Source organism: Callospermophilus lateralis, chromosome 8, assembly GCF_048772815.1.
Source record: "Callospermophilus lateralis isolate mCalLat2 chromosome 8, mCalLat2.hap1, whole genome shotgun sequence".
NCBI classification, from domain to species: Eukaryota; Metazoa; Chordata; class Mammalia; order Rodentia; family Sciuridae; genus Callospermophilus; species Callospermophilus lateralis.
Window position 1 is genome coordinate 57,938,031 of NC_135312.1, and position 26,399 is coordinate 57,964,429.

Sequence of the window (26,399 nt, forward strand, 5' to 3'; positions counted from 1 at the left end):
ATTTGAGTTTGTGTTGAGCACCTTTAAAAAAGTAATAATGAAACTGTAAAATGAAGATTGATGCAGGTGGTGAGTCATGTCTGAAATTGGGTATACATATATTTTATTTTCTGTTTTAATTTCAGGGGAATGACTTTGGGGGAAAATCGTTAGGAAAATGTTTGATAAATTATTGTTCCTCCTTTTCACTCCTTGCTGCTCCCAGCAAGCTGATGTCCTGTCCTAGGAGGTATGCACCAAACCCAGAACCTGCTGAAAACCCTGTAAGATCCAGGTTAGTTTTCATTTAATTCATTAAAGAAACATTGATTTTCCTATTGCAGTTGTATAGTTTTATGATTGTTAATAAAAGAATCTGTCAGTTTTTTTAAAAAAGATATAACATGGGAAAATGCCTATATATATACTTATATAATGCCTATGTATATTTACATATATATAATATATATGTATTTGCACATGCATATAGTATGAGGACTACCTAAAAGTTAAACTCACCCTAGAAAAATGGCTGAGAGCACATCCACCAAAATATTAACATTGCTTATCTTTGCGACAGTGAAATCTTGGATAGTAGATTTTTCCTCTTTTACTTTATTGCAGTTTCAAGTTTATATTTAGTGATTACTGTATATGTATGTATAGCATATAAATACACAAATATAGGTATACATACATGCATATATATAATGTTTATAATATAAAATATAGCTTATCCCTTTAAAGATAATGCTACATATGATATTATATATTTTGATTACTATTTCATAATTCAATATTACTTCATAATCAATGAACAGTTTTTTAAAAGCCCACTTTATATCCCTCACATCTTCTTTTCTTTTCTTCTTCTTCTTTTAGTATTGGATTTTGAATCCTGGGCCTCGTGAATGCTATGCAAGCACTCTACTACTGAGCTACATCCCCAGCTCTTTTAATTTTATTCTAGACAGGGTATCACTATGTTGCCCAGGTTGGCCTCAAAGTTTCACTCCTCCTGCCTCAGCCTCCTGAGTAGCTGGGATTACAGGTGTGTGGTAACACACCTGCCTCACATCTTTTTTCCTTACTATCAGGCCTAAAAAAGAAATGAACAAAACCGACAATGTAACTACGAAACCCAACATTATATAATGGGACATTTTAACAAATTCATATAAGAGGGCAGGGGATATAGCTCAGTTGGTAAAGTGCTTGCCTCACATGCACATGGCCCTGATTCAATCCCCAGTACCAAAAAAAAAAAAAAAAAAAAAAAGAAGAAGAAAGAAAAAAGAATTAGTTGAAAAGGACTTGGACAATTATCTTTTTAATTTTTGAAATGTTAAATAGTAAGAAAAAGAAAAAAGATGCCTAGAAAAATTTTTTTAAATCTCAAAATGGTTGCAAAGCCACGAGATATTATAAATTCGATACAAATTTTAGGCACATTTGTCACTAAACAAAGAATTAATGAAGCAAAGTCGTATCGATCCACAGCTTTACAAAAATACAAAAAATACAAATAAGGCACTACATTCCTTACACCAGACGGACTGGTTTTTATCAACACGTGGAACTGCATCATCTTTTCCCAAGAACAATCACAGTCTGAACTAGCCCAAGGTGTCAACCTAGGGGGAAATGTGCCAACTGTCAATGGTAATGGGCAGGTGAGTCAGGCCTAGCACAGCCTTTCCCCACTCAGAGATTTCCCATCACCAGCAGCCCCACACCCTCCCCTTCCTTTGCCCCAGGTCCCTTGGCACAGCAGACACAGTCAGCTGATTCGGGTGGAGGGAGGGAGACTGTGGAACTACCAAACACCTGAGCAGGAGCTTCTGAATGCTCAGCCTATCCTGTATAGGAAACAACAGTCTCAAGTGACAGAAATTAGATCCAAGGAATGACTACCAAAAGCAAATATATGGAGCCCAACAGGCCCCATAGAGGGGCCTGAAAAGCCATGTTTTTCTATGAATCCCAGATCTCACAATCCATTCAATCTAGTTAGAAGTCCTCAACAGTCTGCTCTGTGTTTATGCATGTTCCTAACAAAGCTACTCATTTTCAGGACCCAGTCCCTCCTTCTTGATCCTATTCTTGAGTTTTCCTGCCTAAGTCTTGTGGCTCCAGCTAAGCCACTCCTGTTCTTTGTTTTTAAACAATTTCTCCTCTTGTGTCCTATGAATTTAAGCCACAGCCAAGAATATTTCATTAACTTATTCCACACATATTCATTAGACACTGAATATTCCAAATGAAAGGACTTGATTCTTGTTCTCCATGGAGCTTCTGGTACTTTGGAAGGAAAGACAGATATGTAAATCAATTATTAAGATGATATAAGGAGGCTGATTCATGGTGGGATAGGGAGAGGGAGCAAGGGAGGAATAGACGAACTCTAGATAGGGCAGAGGGCTTAGAGGGGAAGGGAGGGGGCAGGGGGTTTTTAATGATGGTGAAATGTGATGATCATTATTACCCAAAGTACAGTTATGAAGACACGAATTGGTATGAATATACTTTGTATCCAACCAGAGATATGAAAAATTTTGCTCTATATGTGTAATAAGAATTGTAATGCATTCCGCTGTCATATATAAATAAATTTTTTTTTTAAAAAAAACGATGCATTTAGTTACTGTTGTAATGGGTGCACATACCAGGGACAAGTTCCAGGAAGAGGCAGATTTAAGCTAAATAAAATGTTGATGAATTCACTCTTTGACAGAGGCAACTGATGCAAGGTAGAGTTTGGGACAGTTTATGAGTAATTGCAGAATGGTTAGAATTGAGCTGTCCAATATGGTAACCCCTGGCGGCATACAGCTATGTGTGCTAAAAATATAACTAGAAGGAAATGAAACATGCTGTAAATGTAAAAGACACATGGGATTTCAAAGCCTTAGTATAAAAAAGTGTAAACTATCTCATTAATATTCTGAATATCAATAACATGTTGAAATGATACCATTTTGGATCTTATTGAATTATATAAAATATTAAAATTATATTTGCCTGATTTTTTAACTTTTTTTTTTTTTTTTTTTTACCAGGGATTGAGTCCAGAGGTACTTAATCACTGAGACACATCCCAGCCCTTTTTTAATTTTGAAACAGGGTCTCACTAAGTTGCTGAGGCTAGCTTTGAATTTGCAATCCTCCTGCCTTAGCCTCCTGAGTTACAGGGATTATGTGGGTGCACCGCCATACCTGGCTGTTTTGTTGTTGTTGTTAACTTTTTAAAATGTGTCTAATAGAAAAAAAAATTCAATGTCTTGTGTGACTTGTATTAAATTTCTATTAGGAGATTCCTAACCTTCTTTGTGCCATAAGCTCCATCGGCTGTCTATGATAAAACCCTCAGGATCATTTCTCAGATCAACATTTTAAAATACAGGAAATAAAATACCCAGAATTATTAAGGAAACCAATTTTAGTCATCCCTTGGTATCTGCAGGGGGTCTGTTCTAGCTCCCCACCCCCATATGCACATCCCCAGATACTCAAGTCCCTTAGATAAAATGGTGTAATATATGCATATAACCTACGCACATCCTCCCATACATTTTAAATTATCTCTAGATTACGACACCTAGTACAATGTAAATGCTATGTAAATAGTTGCATATTATTGTATTGTTCAGGAAATAATAACCAGGAAAAAATATGTACCTATTCAATAAGAAACAATACCACAGCACTAACTATATTGTACATAGCAGCAACAATGTAATGTTTTCCCAAATATTTTCAAATCAACAGTTGATTAACTATTCAAACAGACAGAAAGATGGACAAGCCCAGAACTTACAGATACAGAGGGCCTACTATATACTAAAATACTGTTATCAAGTTAAAAATCTGTGATTTAAGAAGCAATATGTATATGCCTCTTTATCAACACTGTAAGAAGTAGCAGCAGGTTGGATGATTACCATAACTTTAAAGTATTTATGAACATCAACAATATTTCAAGCAGCTTCAATGAGATCCAATGTCTGTGCCTCCAGTAGTAAGGCCTCAGGAACTGCTAATACAACATATGATCTATGGAAGAACCCCTGAAAACAATGTTCCTGAACTTTCCCCAAGAGTAATTAGTCAAGGCCCATATTAAATGGGAACATGGAGGGCTGTGTTTATAGTTGAACACTGTTTTAATTCTAGGATTTATTCCTAAAACACATCTAACAGAGCATACCTACGCCTAGATACAACAACCAGGAGACATTTCAGCAGAATGTTGAGTTTACTTTCAGTTGACTAGAAAACATGTCGTCTTCTTGGTGGTTTGCTTTTTGGAGTTGAGGTCCAGTAATCCTCTTGCCTCACTCACCCTCTTTTTTACTTATTTATTTATTTTTTGTGGTGCTGGGGATTGAACCCAGGGCCTTGTGCATTCTAGGCAAGCACTCTACCAACTGAGCTATATCCCCAGCCCTTGCCTTACCCTCTTCACTAGCTGGGACTATAGGCACATATCACAGCACCCAGCTTAGAGTCCATGTCTTTTTTTCTCAGGAGTCAAGGATAATGACCACAGGAACAGGCCAGGAGACCCGGAGTGGAAGTCGTGTGTTGGGGTTCTTTTTGAGTTCTCAGGGGAGTTTTGTTCCTGTGGAGGCAGCCTCCCCCTCACCTTAAGGAATTTAGTTAAAACACTAAAACTACCACCATGCAGTATACTGGATCCTAATCCTGTAACCATTTGTTGCTGCCCAGGAGAGCCTCATATAGAGAACTGCTCTGCCACACAGCACAGTTTCTTTAGTCATAGCATTTTTAAAGAATATTTTTTAGTTGCCAATGGGTTTTTCACTTTATTTGTTTATTTATATATTGTGCTAAGGATCAAACCCAGGACCTCACAAGGTTTGATGCCAGGCAAGTACTCTACAACTGAGCCACAACCCCAGTCCCTAGTCATAGCATTTTCCCTAGTCATAGACATAAAAGTGCTTTAAAAAATGAGGACCCCACCAGGCACTGTGGCACACACCTGCAGTCCTGGCTCTTTGGGAGACTGAGGCAGGAGAATCACTTGAGCCCAGGAGTTTGAAGTCAACTTGAGTAACACAGTGAGACCTTGTCTCTCAATAAATAAGAAAATAAAAATAAGGACCTAAGCGTTTTCTTAAAATTACTTTACATAACAACTGGGTTCATTTTACCATTCTGGATTTTTGAATTATGACCAGACCAAATAAATCCATTAAGACTAATAATAATAGCAAACACTTACTTGCTATCACTAATTGTGTGCTAGGCACTAGTTTGAGCATTTTATAAATACTGACTCATCAAATCATTTAATCTTCAAATAATCCTACTTGGAGGTTTTATTTTTATCCTTACTTTACAGATAAGGCAACTAAAACACAGTGAGTCAATAAGTTGCAGAGGTAAGATTAGAAATAGGTCATTGTCTGACTCCAAAGGTAGAGTGAGATCACTGAAGGCAGGACCAGGGCTTTTATCTCTGAATTTTCAGCACCAAGAAAAATATTGATTCATAACAAATGAATCAGCCATGCATCAAACACTGAGTGATCAGTTATGACAGATTATAGGCATTTCGACCATTTAGTGGTCCTAAAAAAGAAAGAACTTACTCTCAGCTTCCTCTATTAATCTATCCATTTTTAACTTGGCAAGGAGAGACTTTACTGGAAAGATTATTGCAGAGGGAAGGAGGAGCTACTTTAGCAGGGAGAAGGGGGATATTGCAAGAGGGAAAAAATTCTGATTATAAGATCCACAAGCATTGCCCTCTGCTCATCTTTTAAAAAATAATTAAAGCAATTCTACCTCCCCAATGTTTGAAACTGGTGGTTATTGCCAAAGACTCTAACCAACCCTGCCACTCAGTTATCTTTCATACCCAGGATAAGTCGGGGGAAGGGGCAGAGAAGAAACAGAAAGATATCTCAGACCAATGGTGAATTCTGGAAACTGACTTTAAAAGGTATGTGGGAAAGGGAAATGGTAGGGAAGACCCTGAAAGTCACTAAAGAGTATCAAGTGGTGACCTTAAAACAGCCAGAGGTGGGGAGTAGTTCTTCATGGCAAACAAAATACACTAGAACTTGGCCCAGTCCACACAGTCAGTCATTTTCTATGGAGGTATCATGCCCATCAGCAGTGTTTCAGACAGAATGGAGCCAACACCTGTGCTCCCCACAGAGCTCACATGGTGATGCCAGCAGAGGCAACGAGGGGCAGGCACAATGTGGTCCTTCCATATTTCCAGCATGGCAAGGAGGCAAGTGGTTGGGACTTACCTGTAGGTATATGGCCCCACCTCCTCTAACCGAGGGATCTCTCCTCTGAGGATCTCCTCTGGATTGGTGACATTGAAGAAATAGAACTGAGTATACACGGGCAGTGGGGGCTTCTCCCAGGAGTCAAAGATCTCAGTACCATTCCTTAACACCATATTCTAGGAAAGAAAAAATAAAAGGAGATTTATAAAACTGTAAGGCCATTGGTTTTGGACATGAAGCAGGAAGTATACTCCCTACTCAAATGTCCTACCTCAGTTATTTTAATTATTTCACAGGCATTCAACGGCTATCTCTTGAGAACAGTTCCATGCATTACACCAAGAGGCCCTATAATCCCACAAAGCCATAGGTCCTCAATGAATATTTGTTGTAAAGGAAGGTTGCTAGAGACATAGCTCATGGGTGGGAACATGGCATTGCCAAAACCAAATGCCCCACTTGGCTCTGTTATTTTCAAAGATTTCACTGAAACTACAGCTGCTGAAGAATTTAGCCTCTTCTGAAAAGTACCATATACTTCCAGCTTGCCCAGGTGAGACAAGAACAAGGAGACAGGCTCAAGACCAGTTTGGGTCCTTCCAATTGAGATGAAACCACATTCATCCTGACTCACTTCACCACCAGGAGTTTATATGCATTTTTATATAAATCCCCAACAAATTCATAAAATGGAGATGCCTGACCCTGTTTCAAAGACAAGGAAACCGAGCCTCACTGAGGTTAAGCGACTATGGTAGACTGTATTCTTTGTCCATAATTCTTCCTTTGCTTCCTACCCTTGCCAGATGTTTTGGGCTAAATTATATACCCCTATCACCCCCAAGTTCATATGTTGAAGTCCTAACTCCCAGGACCTCAGAATGTAACTATATGCAGAGACTGGGTCTTTAGAGAGGTAACCAAAGTTACATAAGGTCATGAGGTTGGGCCTTAATCAAATATGACTAGTGTCCATGTAAGAAGTCAGGAGATATATATACATATATAGAAAAAGATCACATAAAGACACAGGGAAAGATGGCCATCTACAAGCCAAGGAGAGAGGCTTCAGAAGAAGTCAATCCTGTTGTCAAAGGACAAAATAACAATAATTTAAAGATTTTACTTGACTTTGTGTGCTGTAAAATAGAATAAGTGTTCTGATGTACTGAGCAGAGGAGGTTGGTATTATAGACAGAAAAGGCATGAGGAAAGTAGAAACAAAACAATAAAGTAGATTGGTCATTTTTTTATTTTCCTTGTAAGCAGGGGCAATAGAAGTTTACTTTTAACAACAATTTACTTTAGGTTCTAGGAAATTTGGTTCTCTCTTTATTTTGCAGAAGATAACTTAATTTTAGTTTGGTTAACTTTATTATGAATGGCTCCATTTTGATTTTTAATTGGGTCTCTGAGGACCTGGTACAGAGCTCAGTCCGAAACAATGGCCTCTTAGTTTCTGTTGTTCAAGCTACCCAGCCTGTGGCACTTATTATGGCAGCCTTACCAAATGAATTGTCACGGTTCCCTAGGGCAGGAGTATTCTTCCCACCCCACTGATTTCAGGCCAGGCCAATGCCAAGGTTTCACCAACTGAATGTAAGTGGGTGGTTGCAATGCACCATTTGAAGGTAAGGTCTTAAGATGCATGGCACCTCTCTATCAGATGTGTTGGAGATGTCACTTTCTGCCAAGAGAAGAGCCTGGCAGCTGGTGATCCTCAGCTTAGATCCTAAAATGGAAATGTGCAGACCAGGCCTGAAGTTGACTAAAAGCCTAGAAGCCAGCCTAATTGAGCTCAGCCAGTCAAGCCGGAACTGCAGCCAGCCTACACCCATCAAGGTGAAATAGATGTTACTTCAAGACAGTGAGATTTGGGTGCTGTATGTTATTCACAGTTGCCTGATAACATAAGCCTGATAAATAAAGTAGCCACAGCTAACAGGCAGACTCCTATTACCTTGTAGCCATAACAGTCTTCAATATGTTAAAGGAGAAAAACTGTATTTCCATAGCAGAAGTTATTAAAAGACCCAAGAAAGATAAAAGCACAGACTAAAAATAAATAAACCAAAATGAAAACAGTTATTAACTCTAAGCGTTGGGACTTTGGATAACTGTTATTTTCTCCTTCATGAGATTTTGTATTTTCCAACTTTTAAAATAATGAGTAGGGAAATTAATATTGAGAAAATTTAAAAAATAAAACTGAGAAAGGAAAATGAGGTCCACTGATACAATATCATGACACTAGTGAAACAATAAGAATCAGATTGCAAGACGGAGAAGAGGCAGGAGGATTGGGAGTTCAAAGGCAGCCTCAGCAACAAGGAGGCACTAAGCAACTCAGTGAGACCCTATCTCTAATAAAATACAAAGTAGGGCTGGGGATATGGCTCAGTGGTCAAATGCCTCTGAGTTCAATCTCTGGTATTATCCCCTCCCCCACAAAACAGCATCAGATTGCAAGCAAAGCAGCCCTTGCTCTCCCTGTCAATCCTCTGACAAAGAAGCTCTGGGTGACAATAAACAGAGACCAGCTTCAGAACAGGTTGGAAAACCACTGGCTATAAATGTAACAAGCACATGACAGAATGTCAACTTTGAGTAGCCCAGGGCTCCAATTTAATAGAAGCAATGTTGCAAGAAAATGCAATGACACAGCTCTATTAATGAACAGAAAAAATACCAAGAATCTCTGCTGAAGAAAAAAAAAAACAAACAAACAAAAAAAAAAACGCAAGGTGACTATGGAATAAACAAATGCAGAAAAACTTCAGGTCAGTTTGGAATGTCCAACCTTCAGTTTTCTATCCAAACCATACATTGTTCAAATACTCTTGGTCTTCACTGACTGATTTAACCCATTAATGTCCCATCATTCTATTTACAGGATTCCTATAAAAACTTACATTGAGCAATTTTATAAGTATCCTAAAATTTTTATAGGTATTTATAGGTGTTGGGACATAATGGGATGAGCTGAGATCAGGATGATGAAATGGAAAAAAATCAAACTATGAAATCCCTTGTGTTCTTCCAACCCCAAGATTCTGCTCTTGACTCCTTGGCAAGTTCTGATCTGTTCTGCCACACACTGATCACTTCCTGCCCCAGGTATGGGAGATATTTAATCAATCATTTGAAGCAGTTAGGAGCTTTGTAACTTTTTATCTTACCTTCTAAACAGAAGCCTAACCTATTTGAGGAGGAGAGAGAAACAGTTCAAGCCCAGAGTACAAGAAAACACTGTAACTGGAAAGGTTCTGCGGCTGATAAGAGGTATACAACGTTTCTCTACTTATGTCAGATCTGGGTCTGGAACTCAGAGAAGCTTTTCCTCCATTCTCCATTCTCTTATCCCATCTCTGCATAAAACATTTTAATAAGATATTTATAACATACTACACATTTTAATTATACATGTTATATGGTGGAGTCTCCTGTGATAAAGTACACATACAGCACTTCAAAAAAACAGCTCAGTTACTGGAGTTTAACCTACCTACAACTAATATGTTACATATGGGGTCTAATGTGTAAATAATATTACTTATCTTCTAAAGGATTTTGAAGATCCATAGATACTTAAAAAGTTGATTTCATTAAAATAAGGATCTCTTTTTCTTGTCCATGACATTCCAGAAAAGGGCAAGACAATAATTTTTCCTCTTCCACAAATTGCTTGAGTGTCCCCAACAGGACAAATTCTCCCTTCCTTTGAACCTTCTGACATATTATATAGGAATTGCTAAGGCATTTGACCACTGAGCCATATCCCCAGCCCTACTTTGTATTTTATTTAGAGATAGGGTCTCACTAAAAAATTGAAGTTTCTAGGAATTAACACAAAACATATGAATCTAGCAACCTAAAATGAAAAGAAAAATGCCACTATTCAATATGTCAATGTATTAAGTTATCTGATGGTGTCTCAAAATGAAAAGTGCTTATCTACAAAAAGAAGAATAGGGTGTTTGTTTGTTTGTTTAATACTTCCTATAGCACCTGGGACACCTAGAACAGTGACCTCCCTGGAGAAATATTTGTTCAATTAACTAAATATGATTCTAGGAAACATAGACACTAGCTTCCCTTGATTTTGCTTGTGATATTGGAAGAGAAGATAGTCTTGATCAGATTCCTTCAGCCAGGCAGAAAAAAACAAGGGTGGAGGCAAAGATTGGGGAGAAGCCAGGTGTAGTACAATCTCCCATTAGCCATGACTCTAGCAAGCCGTCAGGGGCTATTTTAATTGTTTTCACTAATATTTTAATTTGCTTGTTTAGTTAGGGAATCAAGTCTACTAAATGTTTATTTCTCTCCTGAAACAGAGGGACATGTTAAAGTCAAAGCAGGCAAGAAAAAACAGAGGACTAACCAGGCTGATTGACACTTGAGAATTCTCTTGGGTTGCAAAATTCTTTTTATTTTATTTTATTTCTTAGTTATAGGTGGACACAATACCTTTATTTTATTTATTTATATGTGGTGCTGAGGATGGAACCCAGGGCCTCACACATACTAGGCAAGCGCTCTACCACTGAGCTACAACCCAGCCCACCCCCGCAGGGTACATAGTTTTGAGGTGATCTTTTTTAAACAGATAAAATTATTCATACACTGTGAAAAGTGTCCAGAAAAATCAGCAAGGAAATTAGAGTGCTAAATCAACCAGGAAAGTGCAATGTCAGGTGACTGTGCCTGGGGCTCCTGGAGAGCTGAACCTAGGAACACTAGGCTCACCCGGTTTTGCAAGAATAAAGGAAGACTAGAAGGAACCGGTTCTCTTTGTTTCCATTCCTTCTCCCTCCCTTAGAGTTTATCAGTAGCATTTTATAGAATCTGATTTTCACTTAAAAAAAAAAAAAGGAACAATTATTTTTAGGGTAACTAAAAAATTAAAATCTTTAAATTATCTTTATTTCCCCCACTTTATCTGCTCACTGTGTCCCCACACAGGCATGCTTTTTACTTTTAACATAGATCATTAAGTACGTTGCTTATTTCTATGTAGTCTTTTCAATTGCTTTTTTTCTAACCTAAACTATAATTTTCTAAGTCATTCTTTTCCTGTTCCACCTTTGGGTTATCACCCCTCTCTGCCCCCTCCAGGGTCCAAACCCAGGGCAGATACTGCTGGGAAGAGCTTTACCATTCAGCTGCACTCCAGCCCTTGTTTCCAGTCTTATTGTTTTGGGCTAGAAGAGAGGACTGTGATTAATGACTCCTGCCCCACCCCCTTGTTCTGTTTCACATTTGCTGAGTTGCCTATATTTCATCTGACTCACTGGAGTGACATGATCTGTTTTTGTTTGTTTGTTTTCTTCTTTAGACCATGCCCTGACATCCTCTAAACCCCAACCTGAAGATGGTAATAACTAAGACCACAAGCATTTACTGAGCACTTGGACTAGGTCCTGAGATACACATACAACTCGTCTCAATTAATCCTTATCTTGCTCCCAGTCCACCCCTCCTCCTATTTACACTGGTCTAATCTTCTACAACTCTTTCCTGTGTCAACTCAACGTAGACAGTTGGTACAAAGTCAGGAGTGTCAAATAAAAACCAAATCTTTAGTGAGGAGAGGCTATTTGTAAGGATTATTGCAAGGAGTATTTGAGAGACAGCTCTGACAATGATATCTCCAGCAATCTCAAGGGTTAGGCAAAAGAGTTTTCTACAGGAAGGAGTCAGGTCCAGAAGAACCAGGGTATGGGAAGAATTAGGGTGGATGGTGTAGTGGGATCAGGCAGTGATCACAGTGATTCGCCTGGAGACCAGCCTATATGCTGACAGCCATCACAGTTCGTGGGGAATTTTATAGGGAGACAGAACTTCAGATCTCCTTTCTTTGTTTAAGATAACCAACTCCAAATGATGACCTCAGAGAATCAGCAAATGTGAGTGAACAGATGTTTCACTGCTCAGGTTTATCTTTTGGTTTCCATCCAGCTCTTAGGTAACCAAAGATCCAAAGGTAAAATGGGAAAGTTTCCAGAAGCAAGGAAAGAAGGTAACAAAACCATTTCCAGAAAGGAGGATACGCCATGCTGTTCAAGCATCTATGAATAGTCTGACTTGAACTCGTCACTCCAACTTTTAGGATAGAAATAAACATTTGGTAGACTCGACTCCTTAACTAAACAAGCCAAATGAAAACACTCTTCACACACATGCACACACACACACCAAAAAAAAAAAAAAAAAAAAAATCCTTGATAGCAGGCCAGAGTCACAGCTGGCGGCAAATTCTGTTCCACCCGGCTTGGCTGTCCCTGGTAGGCCACCTCTCAGGGGTAGTTCTCTGCCCTAGCAGCTTTCTACTTGAGTGGATGACATCCAACAAACTCTCGCACTTCTTTTATTCCATTCGAATCTCCCCTTCGACAATGGTGCTTTTTATGCACTTTTCATAAGTCTCTTTTTCTCCACCTCACGGCTGAGGGTCGTCAGGGAACCTTCTCTAAACCCCGGGTACACCGGGGGCTCTGTGTTTGTGCGCCGGTGCGCGCCCTTGCGCACGCGCGCGTCCCCTCCACCGCCCTCCATCGCCAAGTCCGCAGGGAGAAGGGGAAGGAGAGAACAGAGGGGAGTTGTAAATACAGTTAGCTGCCAGCGTTTCTAAAACAGTTGCATCTTTATTTTTATCTTCTCCTGAGTTTCGGCTCAGAAGAGGGTTACCATCAGTGCCACTTGCCAGCTGCTAGAGTTAGGGGCTGCACGAGGCTTTACGTACGTTATGAGTTTTAATTCGAGTCGCGCAAAATAAGAATTCCCATTTTTTTTTTTTCCGGTTTGTAAAATTCTGTAAACTTTCCCACCGCAGTGACAAATCAAAGTCACAGAAAAAAGAGAGAGAAAATTTACCCCTGTGTTCATGCTATCGCTGTAAACATGTGGGTTTATTTTTCTCTGGTCTTTTATCTTCCTATATATAAATTAAGTCAAATTCGATCAAGTCCAGGTCTGTAGTGTTGCAAAGCCTATGCTTGGCCACCCCACAGCACCCCTATTTACAGTCACAGATTTAGCAAGTAAAAACACAGATTTTCCAGTTTAAATTGAATTTCATATAAACAACAATTTTTTTTTTTTTTTTTTTTTTTTGGAATTAGTATGTCCCAAATACCACGTGGGTTATGTAAACAAAATGCTTTAATCCCTCTGAGATGCATACTGAAGGATTTAGGGGCAGAGTGTTTTGATGCCTGTATCTTATATTTAAATACTTTCCCCAAAAAAGTGTACATGAGAGCGACGAAATAAATATGGCAGGATGTTAACAACTAATAACTCACAGTGAACAGAAATATTGCAGGACACATATTATCACTAAAACATTTGTTACCATGAGGAATTCAAATTTAACATCTTATAGTTTATCTGGCAACCTTACTCCCAGAGGGACTGTAAAACTACAGAAAAGCCATAAATTGATCTCTGACTTCTGGAGGAGGCACCCTGATCTTTTAAGGAAAGGAAACCAGGGCAGCTCCCCACACAGGAGGAACCAAGAAAGGGTGAACTGAAACCTAGAGCTCCTGGTGACTGCTCAGTCCCCCTTATGCTAATGTATCCAGAGAAAACCCCTCCATCCCATGCCACCCTAAGATGTCCAGAAGAGGGCCCTGTTTTGATTTAAATTTCCAATTTCTGCCCCAGATATTCAACATGTATTCTCAGAGCTTGCTCCGCAAGGGAAGGACTGGGAAACTAACAAATAATAACCTTAAGCTCAGGCCTGGAGAATGTCTGGCACAAGAGGGCATTTATTCTGTCAGATACAAGGAGCCAGTATCCCCGGTCACAGCCCAGTGCCAGCCTAAACTTAACACCATGGCTTGGGAACAACTGATCCCCTTCTCTGAGGATTCTGCCTCAGTGACAGCTACCGGATGAACCTTGTAATCAGCTGAGTTTTCTTCATTAAACCAATTTTTAAAAATCAGCATAACTGATCCTAAATCAATTTTACCATGTGACTTTGGATGGCACTAAATGTGGTCAAGCAGAACATGATGAATGTTTCCAAGCACAATACTGGGACACTATCAGTAAAAGAAATATTAGAATGATGACCAACTTATGTGCTGAATTTGCAGCATCAACAGCCAAACTTATAATTTATTCTGAGAATTTACTTTTCTGTTTATCATCCAATATGTATATAGTGAGGGCTTTCAATATGTCTGAGAGGCATAAGCCTGTTTAGGTGAAGACACAAAAGTTCCACTGACTTATAATCAAGAAAATATTGCATTTCATCAGGTAAAAATACCTAGATATCATGATAAATTATCAATCAATAGGAATTTGTATACCGATATTTAGAAGAGACAGTTAAAAGCTGCAAATCATATTACTTCAAATGTTCAGGAAAGAACCAAGTGCTGCTTTCAATCTCTTCTCACCTAAGAAGCTACTGGTGGTTGTTACCTTAAATCAAGCAAACTGTTTCTCTTTTGTCCTTCCCTACCCACTCCATCTTGCTTGTAGAAAATTGGGATAATGAACTAAAAGGAAGAAAATTTATTTGTCCTGTCATCCATGCTATCACTATTAACAGGTGGATTTATTTCTCTCTGGTATTTTATATATGTGTATAAGTGTATTTTGGATAAAATGAAGATCATAAGATATATATTATTTCATATCAATTTTTACTTGCCCTTTTATACACGGTTATTATTAGTTTTTGAAAATATTATTTTAATATCTGTATGCTTTTCCATTGCAGTGATAAATCAGTTTACTTAGTCATTCTCTTATTATTGGATATTTGTGGGTTTTTTTTTATACTGCAGCAAATGTTCTTGAATATCTTTGGATATCAAGTCATTGATTAATTTCTTAGAATTAGTGGGTCAAAACTGTCACAAACAGATGAGCCTGTAAATATTGTCAAGTTATTTTCAGAAAACAGTTTATGAGCAATTACCTCAGCATTTCCACATCAATACTGATTTTAAAAGATTTTTAGAAATTTTTGGTTATTTAATAGTGGCAAAATAGCATCTTGGATTACTAGGAAAGTATGATATTTTTGATTATGTATAAAGTAAGACTGCTTTAAAATAAAAGTAAAGTTTCCACCAGCATAATCTTAAACTTGAATGGATAAGAAGCAGATCAGAGGCAGGACTGAAGAAATCTCCATGAGTGGATAATAATGGGCAGGGAGTCACTCACCAGGCTGCGGCCTGATGTGTATGCGACAGATCAGAGGATTAAGTTTGACTGCTGACCACTGACGTGATTTAATACAGCCACAAGTCACATCACCTCCAAGTTGGTCTGAAGATGACCTTTCAGGAAGTTAATGCCACAAGAGTTGTTGAACAAACTGTCCTGGTATAAGCCACTCCAAATGATAAAAATAAGCACTTAGGGAATTGCATTAGACTTTGATGGCAATGAGCAATACTTTTAAGAAAACTTTCATAACTCAAGAGCACTGCTAGTCACTGTTTCAGGGCAACAGGATGACTTAATAATTAAACACAACTTGTACATCCATGCTGCCATTTACAGAGTCTAAATTCACCCAGAGGTGATGCAGACCTGGCTGAATAGTGTATAAATGGATCTTATTGGATTTCAGATTAATAAAACTTACCAAATATCAAAATATCTGTTGTTTTGCTTTGTGTTTAAAAATTTCTCTCAATTAACCAAACCCAAACCAGACTCTTATAGTTATTTAAGAAATGCCCACTACTCAACATTTCTTTCTAGTGCTAAAAGAAATAAGCTGCCATTATCATTCTATCCTTATTTTAACTTAGGAACCAAAATATTGGCATTCATTGTTTTTGTAGCACTGTTTTTTAACTCATTTGGCTTTAATTGCAACTGTCATGATTTTAGCTAATAAGATCTGATAGGTGAGATTCAAAGACTAGTTCGTGAGTAAGCTGCTACTCTGTCTAAAAAGTCCATACAGGACCATGTGGAGGAATAGCTATTCCAAAAATCCTCCTGCCATGAAATACCGACTAGGGTATGTTTTTAGAGGTTTTAGGTGATTACACATGTGCAGCCAAGGTTAGGAACTGCCAGTCTAATGGGAAAAAGCAGCTACCAGAAGGGAACTTAAACATAAGAGAGTGGCATTGTGCTTCATTCAATCTTTCTATTTTTTTTCCATTCAAGTTTAAGATTATGCTGGTGGAAACTTTACTTTTATTTTAAAGCAGTGAGAAAAAGAATTTTAAGGTTTGAATAAACAAGAAATGTGGCCATGGGAACAATGTCCAGGTTCTATGCATAACTTGTACGTCCAGTCTCTTTTTACAACTTGTTTGGTTATGATTATATCTCTTAAAGTTGAACTATGTGATGTGTTCCTTACCTTCTTATTTATACCTATGTTCCCTCTTCCTTCCATTACTGATTATCAGAAATTAAGTATAAAAAGAAGATTCCCTTAAAATGGACTTGCATGGGGTGGTTGGGGGGCATTGAAAAGGACACAAAATTTCAGTTACACAGAATGAGTAAGTTCAAGAGATCTGTTGTATATCACGGTGACTATAGCTAAATAGCAATGTATTTTATGTGTAACTGTATTTCAAAATTGCTAAGAGAGTAAATTTTAAGTTCTTTTTTTTTCCAGGGGTTGAGGGATATCAGGGATTGAATCCCAGGGCACTTAACCACTGAGCCACATCCCCAGCCCTTTTTTATATTTTATTAGAGATAGGGTCTTGTTGAATTGCTTAGGGACTCGCAAAGTTGCTGAGGCTGGGTTTGAACTCACAATCTTCCTGCCTCAGCCTCCAGAGTGGCTGGGATTACAGGTGTACCACAGCACCTGGCCCAGATTTTAAGTTCTCACCATTCAAAATAATAAGTATATGAAATAATACATGGGTTAATTAACTTGATTTAGTCATTTTATGATGTAAACATACATCTAAACATCTTGTTGTATACTATAAATATATACATTTTTTTAACATTTTAATCAGTAAAATAAATTTTAAAAAATAGGACTTGTGATGAGTGATGACATTACTATAATAATGGCATTGTGCTTCAATCTTTCTGGACAGGGTGTGAAAATCAGTGAAGAGGTCAGATGGATGAAAGAACTCACTTCTAGGTAGAAATATGCCTTGTCCCATTTTTGTTAAATAAGTGACCTTCTTCGAGCTGTCTTTCGATTTCTCTCTTTTGGTAAACAGGGTCAGATACAGAGAGATATTTCTCTATTCTAAAAAAGACAACAGAGAAAGCATGATGACGAGGGTACCTTTCTTGGGCATTGGAATCTAAGAGGGTGTTAATGACAGTGGATGCTGTGGTAGGAATGTCTCTACTAAATGTCTCTGTTGAAATCCTCACCCCCAAGGTAGTGGTGTAGAAGGTACTTTGGGGAAGTAATTAGGTCCTAAGAGCACAGCCTTCATGAATTGGATTCAGTGCCCCTATAAAAGAGGCTGCTGTGTGAAGCTATTGACAAGACCTCCATCTATGAGGAAGCAGGCCTTCACTGGATGTCAGATCTGTCAGTGCCTTGACTTGGACTTCCTAGCCTCCAGAACTGTAAGAAATACATTTCTATTGTTCATAAGCCATCCAGTCCTTGGCATTTTGTGGACGCAGTTCAAACTGGCTAAGACAGCAGAGAACAGGGAAGGCAGGTTCCAAGTAAGGGCTGGTCCCTGTCTTCATGGACCGCTGCCACACAGGACTTGGTGGGGCCAGCACTGCAGAGTATCCACAGGTTCCAAGAGAAGCTAGAAATCTGGATCACTGAGTGAAATTTCCAGATCTTTTCCCCGACCTCCAATTCTGGAGATTGAACCTCCAGAGTCTCACATGTGCTAGGCAGGCACTCCACCTCTGAGATACATCCCCAGCCTTTTAAAATTTTATTTCCAGACAGACTCACTAAGTTGCTGAGGCTGGCTTTGAATTTGTGATTCTCCTGTCTCAGTCTCCAGAGTAGCTAGGATTACATAAATGTGCCACCAATCACAGCAGTTTCCCAATTTTAAATGTATAAAAGCCATTCATGAGGCAAATATGTGACCACTGTCCTACAGAATGGGACAAATGTAAAGCTAAATGACAACATGCAAACAGAATCATCCCCAAAGATATAAATTTCATCCATACTTCCATTCATTTAATAATTTTTATTGACATCCCCCCCTTTTTTTTTCAGTGCTGGGCCTTAACCATGCTAGACATGTGCTCTATCACTGAGCTATACCCCCAAACCCTGACCACCTATTTTGTATAAGGTATTGCATTTGAAAGTATGAGAAGATGGTATATAATTAAATAAGACAAGACCTCTACCTTCAGAAAGAGATTTCAAGCTAGTTTAAAATGCCAAACAATGTCATATGGATTGAAAATCCTTGCAGGGATGCAGCTAGAAGGGAATCATTGAAATTTAATTATAGAGATGCAGGTATTCTCATTTAATTTGAACAGCACACAGCTAAAGACAGGAGATATGCAAACAATTGTTTTTAACACTGGGTTAAACTATTGTTTTTAACACTGGGTTAAAAACAGTGAACCCAAACTATTGTTCCTGGGGACACTTGAAGGACACAGTCAACAAATAACACACTTCAAAAAAAATCTGGTGGTTTGAAAATGTTAATAGTATAGTTTCCAAACTGGTCTTACAGAAACGTAAGACAAGGAAATTATGTATTTTAAAAATTATTCTAAAAATTAACATAGTTAAATGAAAACTGGATCAGTATAGTGTGTAGACCCCTGGGATCTCAGGGGATTCCACAAAGTCAAAACTATCATAATAACACTGAGATAGTGTTTGCCTTTTTTACTTGCATTCTGAGAGTAGAGTGGAGTTTTCCAGATGCTACCTGACATGTAACATTTCCTTGCTCTAATGGATACTGGAGTATGTGTGTGTTCTTGTTTTTGAAAAAAGTTCTTTAAAAATATCAGTTTTAATTAAAAAAATTTTTTTTGTAGTTGTAGATGGACAGAATGTCTTTATATTATTTATTTTCATGTGGTGCTGAGGATCAAACCCAATGCCTCACACATGTTAGGCAAGTGCTCTGCCACTGAGCTACAGCCCCAGCTCACCAGTTTTAATTTTTAATAGTGTAAACATCAATAGATATAACCCACAGAAACATAAATTATTTGGGATCCTCAACATTTTTTAAGAGGTTAAAAAAATAGAGGCCAAAATATTTGAATTGTATCATAAAGTCTGTAAGGGGAGGCATGGTATCTTGTTCACTGTTAATCCATTCTGCCTTAAAAATGATACACACTCTGTCAATATTTTGCTAAATAAAGGAATGAATGCCAAAGCATATACCTAAAAGTGCTTTTAGAAATAGAAAGCAAATAGCTTCAACAACCTTTATTTTCCTTTAGATACTTAGTTACCATCTCTGATAAAAAACAGTCCCTTTCTCAGTGTACTGTATATGTATAGTACATATCTTGATGATAAAGGCCACTAATGTCTCCTCACTTGGCCAACCTCCTATGTTATCATTAATGAGCTTATTCCCACCTGCTGATTCTTCTCTGGGAAACAAGCAAATGTCTGGTAGAACAGATGGCCAGCCCCTTTGCTGTGGCCTGACAGTCTGAAATTTTGCTCTTTATTAAGCAAAGCAAAACAATTTTCATAGGCAAAAACTTCCCCTCACCCCAATCTTTGCTTTAATTTAATTTGGAGAATGGTAGTAATTATGAGTAGTAATATCCTCAACTAGAATCCCCATCTCAAGAAATGAAGATATGGGCTACTATAATCGCTATTCAAACTAGTAATGGATTTCATGGTTAGCTCTTTAACTTGATTAACGGGTTTGGGCAAGTCTGCTATTTTTTACATTTCCATAAGCGATTTTGCATCTCCCTAGAATCTAGGTACTATGCTGAGAACTACTGGTCTACTCCATTGCCATAAATATTAATAATAGGTGCATTTGTGGTCAAGGTGGAATAGTAAGAAGCTGAAAGAAACATACTATGGTTGTGCTATCACAAGACCATGTTTCTAGAAGCCAGCAAAGAGTTGCATAATTTTGTTTAGGAATCAAAGAATCCTGCAAGGAAATAAATGATATTGCCTTTATAGGTCGGTCATTTCTGCTTGTGCTGAGTCAACCACATCACTCTGATATAAACCCAGAAAGGCGAAACTAAGCGATGAAGCATGACTATGGGAGTCTCAGCAGCTGGAAAGCCATTCAGAGGTGGGGCTTGGGAAGCCCCAGATGCATAAACAGCTAGGGCAGGATGAGTCATTAGAGAAAGCTGGTTGGTGGAGAAAGAAAAGCAAAGAATGGGAAAGTATGCCTGGTTCCTGCTGACTTTCCAATTTTTACTGTACTCTCAGGAGGACTTAATATGCTGTGCTTTTCATCCTTAGGTATCCAAGGGCTGCCCCCTCCAGCTTAGCTTGAGCTAGCTTGAATAGGACACAGCTCTTAAAGAGCATGAGTCCTTTTTAATGCCAAAGAGTGGAAGACAGCGCAGTATATGAAGACAATGTGACACGGAATGGGGGTGGGGAGGCATAGGATTTATTGTCCAAATCAGAAATCTTTTGGAGAAAAGAGGGTGCTAATATTTAAACCAGAATAATAGGTACCGGGCAGGATGATCCTGGGCAAATAGATCGCGTGGCCATCCTTGAGGTGGGGAAAGTGGGTTCAGTATCAGGAGACCCAGCACACATGCCTAACTCTACCCCTACCTCTCCATTAGACTGTAGGTAAATTACTTACTTTCCCTAGGCCTCACTTTGCTTAAATGCAAAATAACATATAAAGCAATCTCTTCATTTTTCTGATTAAGAAAAAAAATCGTAATGCATGATATATATTCACGTATGAAAATTTCACAGTGAATCTCATTAATTTGTACAATCGATATGTTCATAACTATAATTTTAAAAGACAAAAATATTAGATATAGAAACTGGAGAAAAAGAAAAATCTTACACTAAGATTTTAAGTTTTCCTAGTTTCCAATAGAAGCAACTCAGGAGATAAAGTATATACCCAGGAAGGAGCCCTTTAGGATAAAATATAGCTGATCGCCTTTACATATACAGCAACAAAGCTGTTTTACTGCATTGACTTTAAAAAAGAAGACTTCAAAAAATGAAAAACGAAAATCAAAAAGAAGACTCCATATATTCACCAACCAAAGCTACTTGGTTAAAAATGATTCTATTTTATTTCTTGAGGCATTAGTAGAACCCTTGAAAGTTGCTATATTCCCAAAGAGGCCAGCTGCTACTCATTTGCCCAAAGCCTCCATCCAGGTGAAGGGTAAGTGTGTTTGTCCTGTTCATTTGCTATACCCTGCCTTGGCTTGTGAAGAAGAGGTAAAAGGTATGAAGTCTCTTTTCCTCTCATTGGTTTTCTTGCCAACCCATTTCTTGTTAGCCTAAGGTTAGTTCCACACTCCTGTTTCTATTAAATGTTCAAACTGTCAACAAGTCTGCAGGGGTCAAGAGGTAAATTTACTATTCTGAGGTGTATAACTGCCCCTAAATAAAAGTCACTGTGCCTGTATCATAGAATCTCAGAAATTTGGAGCTAGAAGGAATTTGAATTACCATAGAAGCTTCAGTCAACAGATGAGATGGGCATAGTGGCACACGCCTGTAATCCTAGGGACTTGGGAGAATGAGGCAGGAGGATCACAAGTTAGAAACAACTTAGTGAGACTTTTAGCAACTCAGTATAGTTGTTGATCCCTAGTATAGTAGGAGGAGGAGGAGAAGGAGGAGGAGGAGGAAGATGATGAGGAAGAGGAGAAGGAGAGAAAACTATAGCTAAACACAATAACAAATGTTAATGTTCTGGCATTGTATGAGGCACTAAGCTGATGGCTTTACAGAAATAATTTTATTTCATTATTTGACAACCCAATATATTCTTATTATCCTCATTTTCAAAATGAGAAACCTGAACCTTTCAGGGTTAAATAATTTGCTACTAGGAAATTTGTTTAATTAAAAAATAAGTTTAAAATAACTTGCTATTTAGTTTACTCAACATAATCCAAGTATTTGTAGGTGACAAAAGGATTTGAGTCTAGTTCTGCTATTTCTCAGGACATTCTTCTTTCCATTAAAACGATCAAAAGTGAGACAACAGTGGCTCAGTTTTGGAGTGCTTGCCTAGCATGTGCAAAGCTCTGAGAATAAAATTAAAAAGGGAAACAGCAGGCATTTATTATGTCCCTACAATGTAGCAGGCACTGTGCCAGGTGTCAAGACAATTGGTTGGGCTACTACATGAAATACAACATGAAATTCTCCCTTCTCCCTTGTAAGAGGAAAAGGGTTTGCCAGATCTCTGCACTAGGTCTTTAGGAAAGTTCAAGTGCTTGATAGAAAAGGCCTTGTTAATGCCATAATGTCCCCCAGGAAATGAATATATGGGCCCAAAAGGAGGAAGGTACTACAAGGCCTCTTTTGCAAAGCAGAACATTGAACAGCAATTATTACAGGGCTTGCCCAATACAAAGCAGTCTCCAGTGAGCCAACACAGGCTGTTGGTACAAGAATATTTTAGTTTTTTCTACTATAGTCACTGGCCATTATAAAAGTCTCCCTTTAGTCACCTCTGATCATTGCAGAGCACAAGGACAATGTTCACTTTGAGACAAATTATTCTTACAGGAATTACTGTACTAATTACTTCTCACAATTAGCCAAACTATGCATTTGAACTTCATCCCTTTTCCCTCTCCTTTTTTTCCAATGGACAACTTTCCAATGAAAACACTAAGAATTGAAAATATAATAATGGATTCAATTACAACTATATAATAGTCAAATTATGAAAGAATTATTATATGATAATACTAATAGGAATATAATGACTGTCCTATATTGGTCATGTGTTTCTTGCCTGACACTATGTAAAATTCTACATTTGCCCCATAATACTATGCAGAGGCAGATTCAGATTCTTTGGGTCCTGAACCTCATATAAATTGAGGGGTCCTTCCTGGGAATAAAAATTGGGATACAGAATTAGGTACAGGACTTTGGAAGGGCCTCTGCAAGTGAGGGATCTAAAGCTTAAGTTTTATGAGCCCCATAGTAAATATACCACTGTGTCCAAAATACTAACATCTCTCATTCCTACTTTTACAAGTAATGAAACTGAGGCTCAGAGAAGTTGCCCAGAGGAAAAAACTTGAAAATGGCAAATTTAGGATCTAAATACAGTGTGTCTGACTCCCAATCTCATGTACACTTTCATTGTGTGTCTTCTAATAAAAACAAAATTGCTATTATGTATTAAGTACTAACTATATCCCAGGAAAATCATATCCATTTTCTTGAATACTTCTTATAACCTTTCTACGTACACTATTTGTTATTATCTCCATTTACAGATAGGGGAAATGAATGAAGAGGGATTAAACAACTAGTCCATGGTCACCCAGCTAGAACCTGAACCCAGGATTCATTCCCAGGAGTTTTTATCTGCAAAGTCCTTACTCTTTCCCACTGTCCTGTGCTACCTTGTACCCTACAGATTATCCAGGAAAGAGCGAAATGGTAAGGTGTGTCCTCTGGTGCAGTTACAACATTCCTGAATCTGTTCACTGAACCTAGCCCTAACCTTTTATTTCAGACATCCCATTGTACAGTGCTCCAGAGCTGGGGTTGGTTAGTTCTAAAGGACCCCTGCACTGTAACATCAGTCTGAGGCCATTCCTTGTGGAGAAAATCAACTGGAAAAACCTATACAAACTTAGGTATTAGGCTGCCTTGTAGCAACACCCCACCTGCAATCTGGGCCAACATGAAATGGAGACCCACAGGGAATCTGAGGGCTGGCTTGAGCTGAGGAACTGGGAAGATCACTCACCCTATCTGGCTCCCCTGAAACAATTCTTTAAAGCCATACAAGAAAATTCACATATCAACCAGCAGATTACTTAGACCCTCAAGACTAGGGTTTACCTCCTCAAACAAATCCTGTGAAATCTTGATTTGAATGTGGAGAGAAAAGGTTTGCTTTATTTTGTTCCTGAACTCGGTGCTCAGGAAAAGAATGGTCTTTGAGAAGCTCAGACAGTAGGCCTTGTCTTCCCTTGGCAATGTGAACTTGTGAAAAATTAAATGATGCTTTGCCATGGCACTTTCTTTAAAAATTGCCTTTAATTGTCAGATTCCAAGTAATTGATTACTTCTCAAAACCTCTGTTAGAGGAAGATGCTGTTATCACCTGGAATAAAAAAAAAAAAACTTTACTAACCAGGAAGTAGAGTAACTCAACCTGGACAAGGCCTGGACTCTATTTTATCTAGCTGATAACAAGTGTAGATCAGTGGTATAATGGCATGAAGTTGTTGGTGATAAAAAGAAAGGCTGCTCCAGTGACTAAAAAAAAAAAAAAAAAAATAGGAAAAAGATCCCAATACCTTTCTCTGTTCCTCTTTCCACATGGCTTGGTGGATGTGGGTGAAAGGGCAGAGGAAATGACCGGTTAAGTCAAAGGATGGAGAGGGCTCCTGACATAACTAGCTTTTCAGCCTACTCATGCAAGGGGAGAGACAGGTCCCAATTCCTAGAGGGATCTACATGCACCTGTGCCTGAGAGTGGTGGCTGTCTGAGAAAGACAAGAATGATGGTGAGACAAGGTGACACAGGTTGTTGGTACAAGATACAAAGCTGCTAAGTCTGTGTAAGCAGATTGAGATGGATGAAATGTCACCTAGTCCAACGACTTGGCCTGTCTACTCCAACTGCCCTACCCAGCACAGGAAGGCAAGAACACAATAGACCACACACCCACTTCTCATCCCCAGCCCTACACCACTTCAAAGGCTAGGCAAGCAGCTAACATAGCCTGCCTCTTCTGTGGTGTCTTTCATTTACTTTTAGTTCTTCATGAAACAGAAAAACAGTTTGGGTCCAACAGAGATTGAGGTGTGTGTGTGGGGGGGGGGGGGTAGGGAAAGATACAAATGACAATCTAAGCGCAAGCATTTTTGAAAAGTCAAGAATCACAGTCCAATTTGTTATTATGAAAGGAAACACAGTCATCTGCATTCCTCTTGCTCCATCTCCATCCTTTAATCCTCTCTACAAAGCACAGGAAGAAAGGAGGGTCCCCGTCTGGAGGGTTTGACCGGGTGCAGGTCTTCCCTGCCCGTGGTCCAAGTGCGAGGGTGTCCTGCAAACACACACACACACACACACACACACTCTCTCTCTCTCTCTCTCTCTCTCTCTCTCTCTCTCTCTCTCTCTCTCTCTCTCTCTCTCACACACACACACACACACACACACACTCTCTCTCTCTCTCTCTCTCTCTCTCTCTCACACACACACACACACACACACACACACGCCCAGTACCGCTCACCTTCTCGATCGTCTGGTCCACGGCCTTCTGGAAGACCCGGGCCACAAGCAGCGTGACACCAGTCACCAGCAGGAGCAAGGACAGTGTCCCCGCCGTGTAGAAGCAGCATTTGCCCATTCTGCGCGCGGCTCCCGGGCCGGGTCAGGCCGCACCCGCTGCTACTCAACTGCAAGGAGGGAGGAGCAGCCGCCAAGGCCGCTGCAGTAGCGGCGGCGAGAAGACCTGGGACCCTCTGGCACCCGCGCCCTCCCGGTGCCCGTGTCCTCGGTGCCCAGCTCGCCGCGCTGCCGGGGCGGTGCGCTGTGTGGGCTCTGCAGCTGGGCGAGCGCGGCCCTCGGAGCACCAGGCAGGCGGGGCCGCGGGGTGAAGGACAGGCTTGGTTTCGGTTTTCCTCGATGGGACAGCTGGGAGGGTGGAGGGAGCTCGCAGAGCCTAGACGCCTGCCGGTCGGCCTCGCAGCAACCCGGGGAGGCGACCAGCGGCGACTGCGCGGGGAAGCGGGCGGGGCCGAGGCGAGGCTGCAGTCATGTGCTTCGCAGCAGCGGCCGCGATTCGGCCGGTGCCAGCAGCTGCAGGTCCCCGCAGGCCCTCAGCGGCTGCGGCTGTGACTGTGGGACCGCGGCCAGCCCCGGCCGCGCCCCCAGCCCCTCGCCACAGGCTCCGCAGTCATCCTGGGCTAGGGCAGTGGGAAGTCGCTTTTCTCGGGTTGCTCATTGACTTGCCCACTCCGTGGATAAATGCTGAGAGCCTATCATGGGCCAAATGCTGGGGCTTCATATA

General features: G+C 39.6%; 1 protein-coding gene across 1 annotated transcript in view; it reads right to left on the reverse strand.

Annotated features, from left to right (window-relative positions):
- Scarb2 (scavenger receptor class B member 2) overlaps window positions 1–26,091 on the reverse strand; it is a 60,642-nt gene extending 34,551 nt beyond the window's left edge. Inside the window, exons 1-2 of the mRNA XM_076864488.2 lie at window positions 25,620–26,091; window positions 6,267–6,424 (exon numbers count right to left, since the gene is read on the reverse strand). Coding sequence (XP_076720603.1) covers window positions 6,267–6,424; window positions 25,620–25,736 — 275 coding nt within the window. The 5' untranslated portion in view covers window positions 25,737–26,091. The remainder of the gene's footprint in view (window positions 1–6,266; window positions 6,425–25,619) is intronic.
- Window positions 26,092–26,399: the final 308 nt, after the last annotated feature.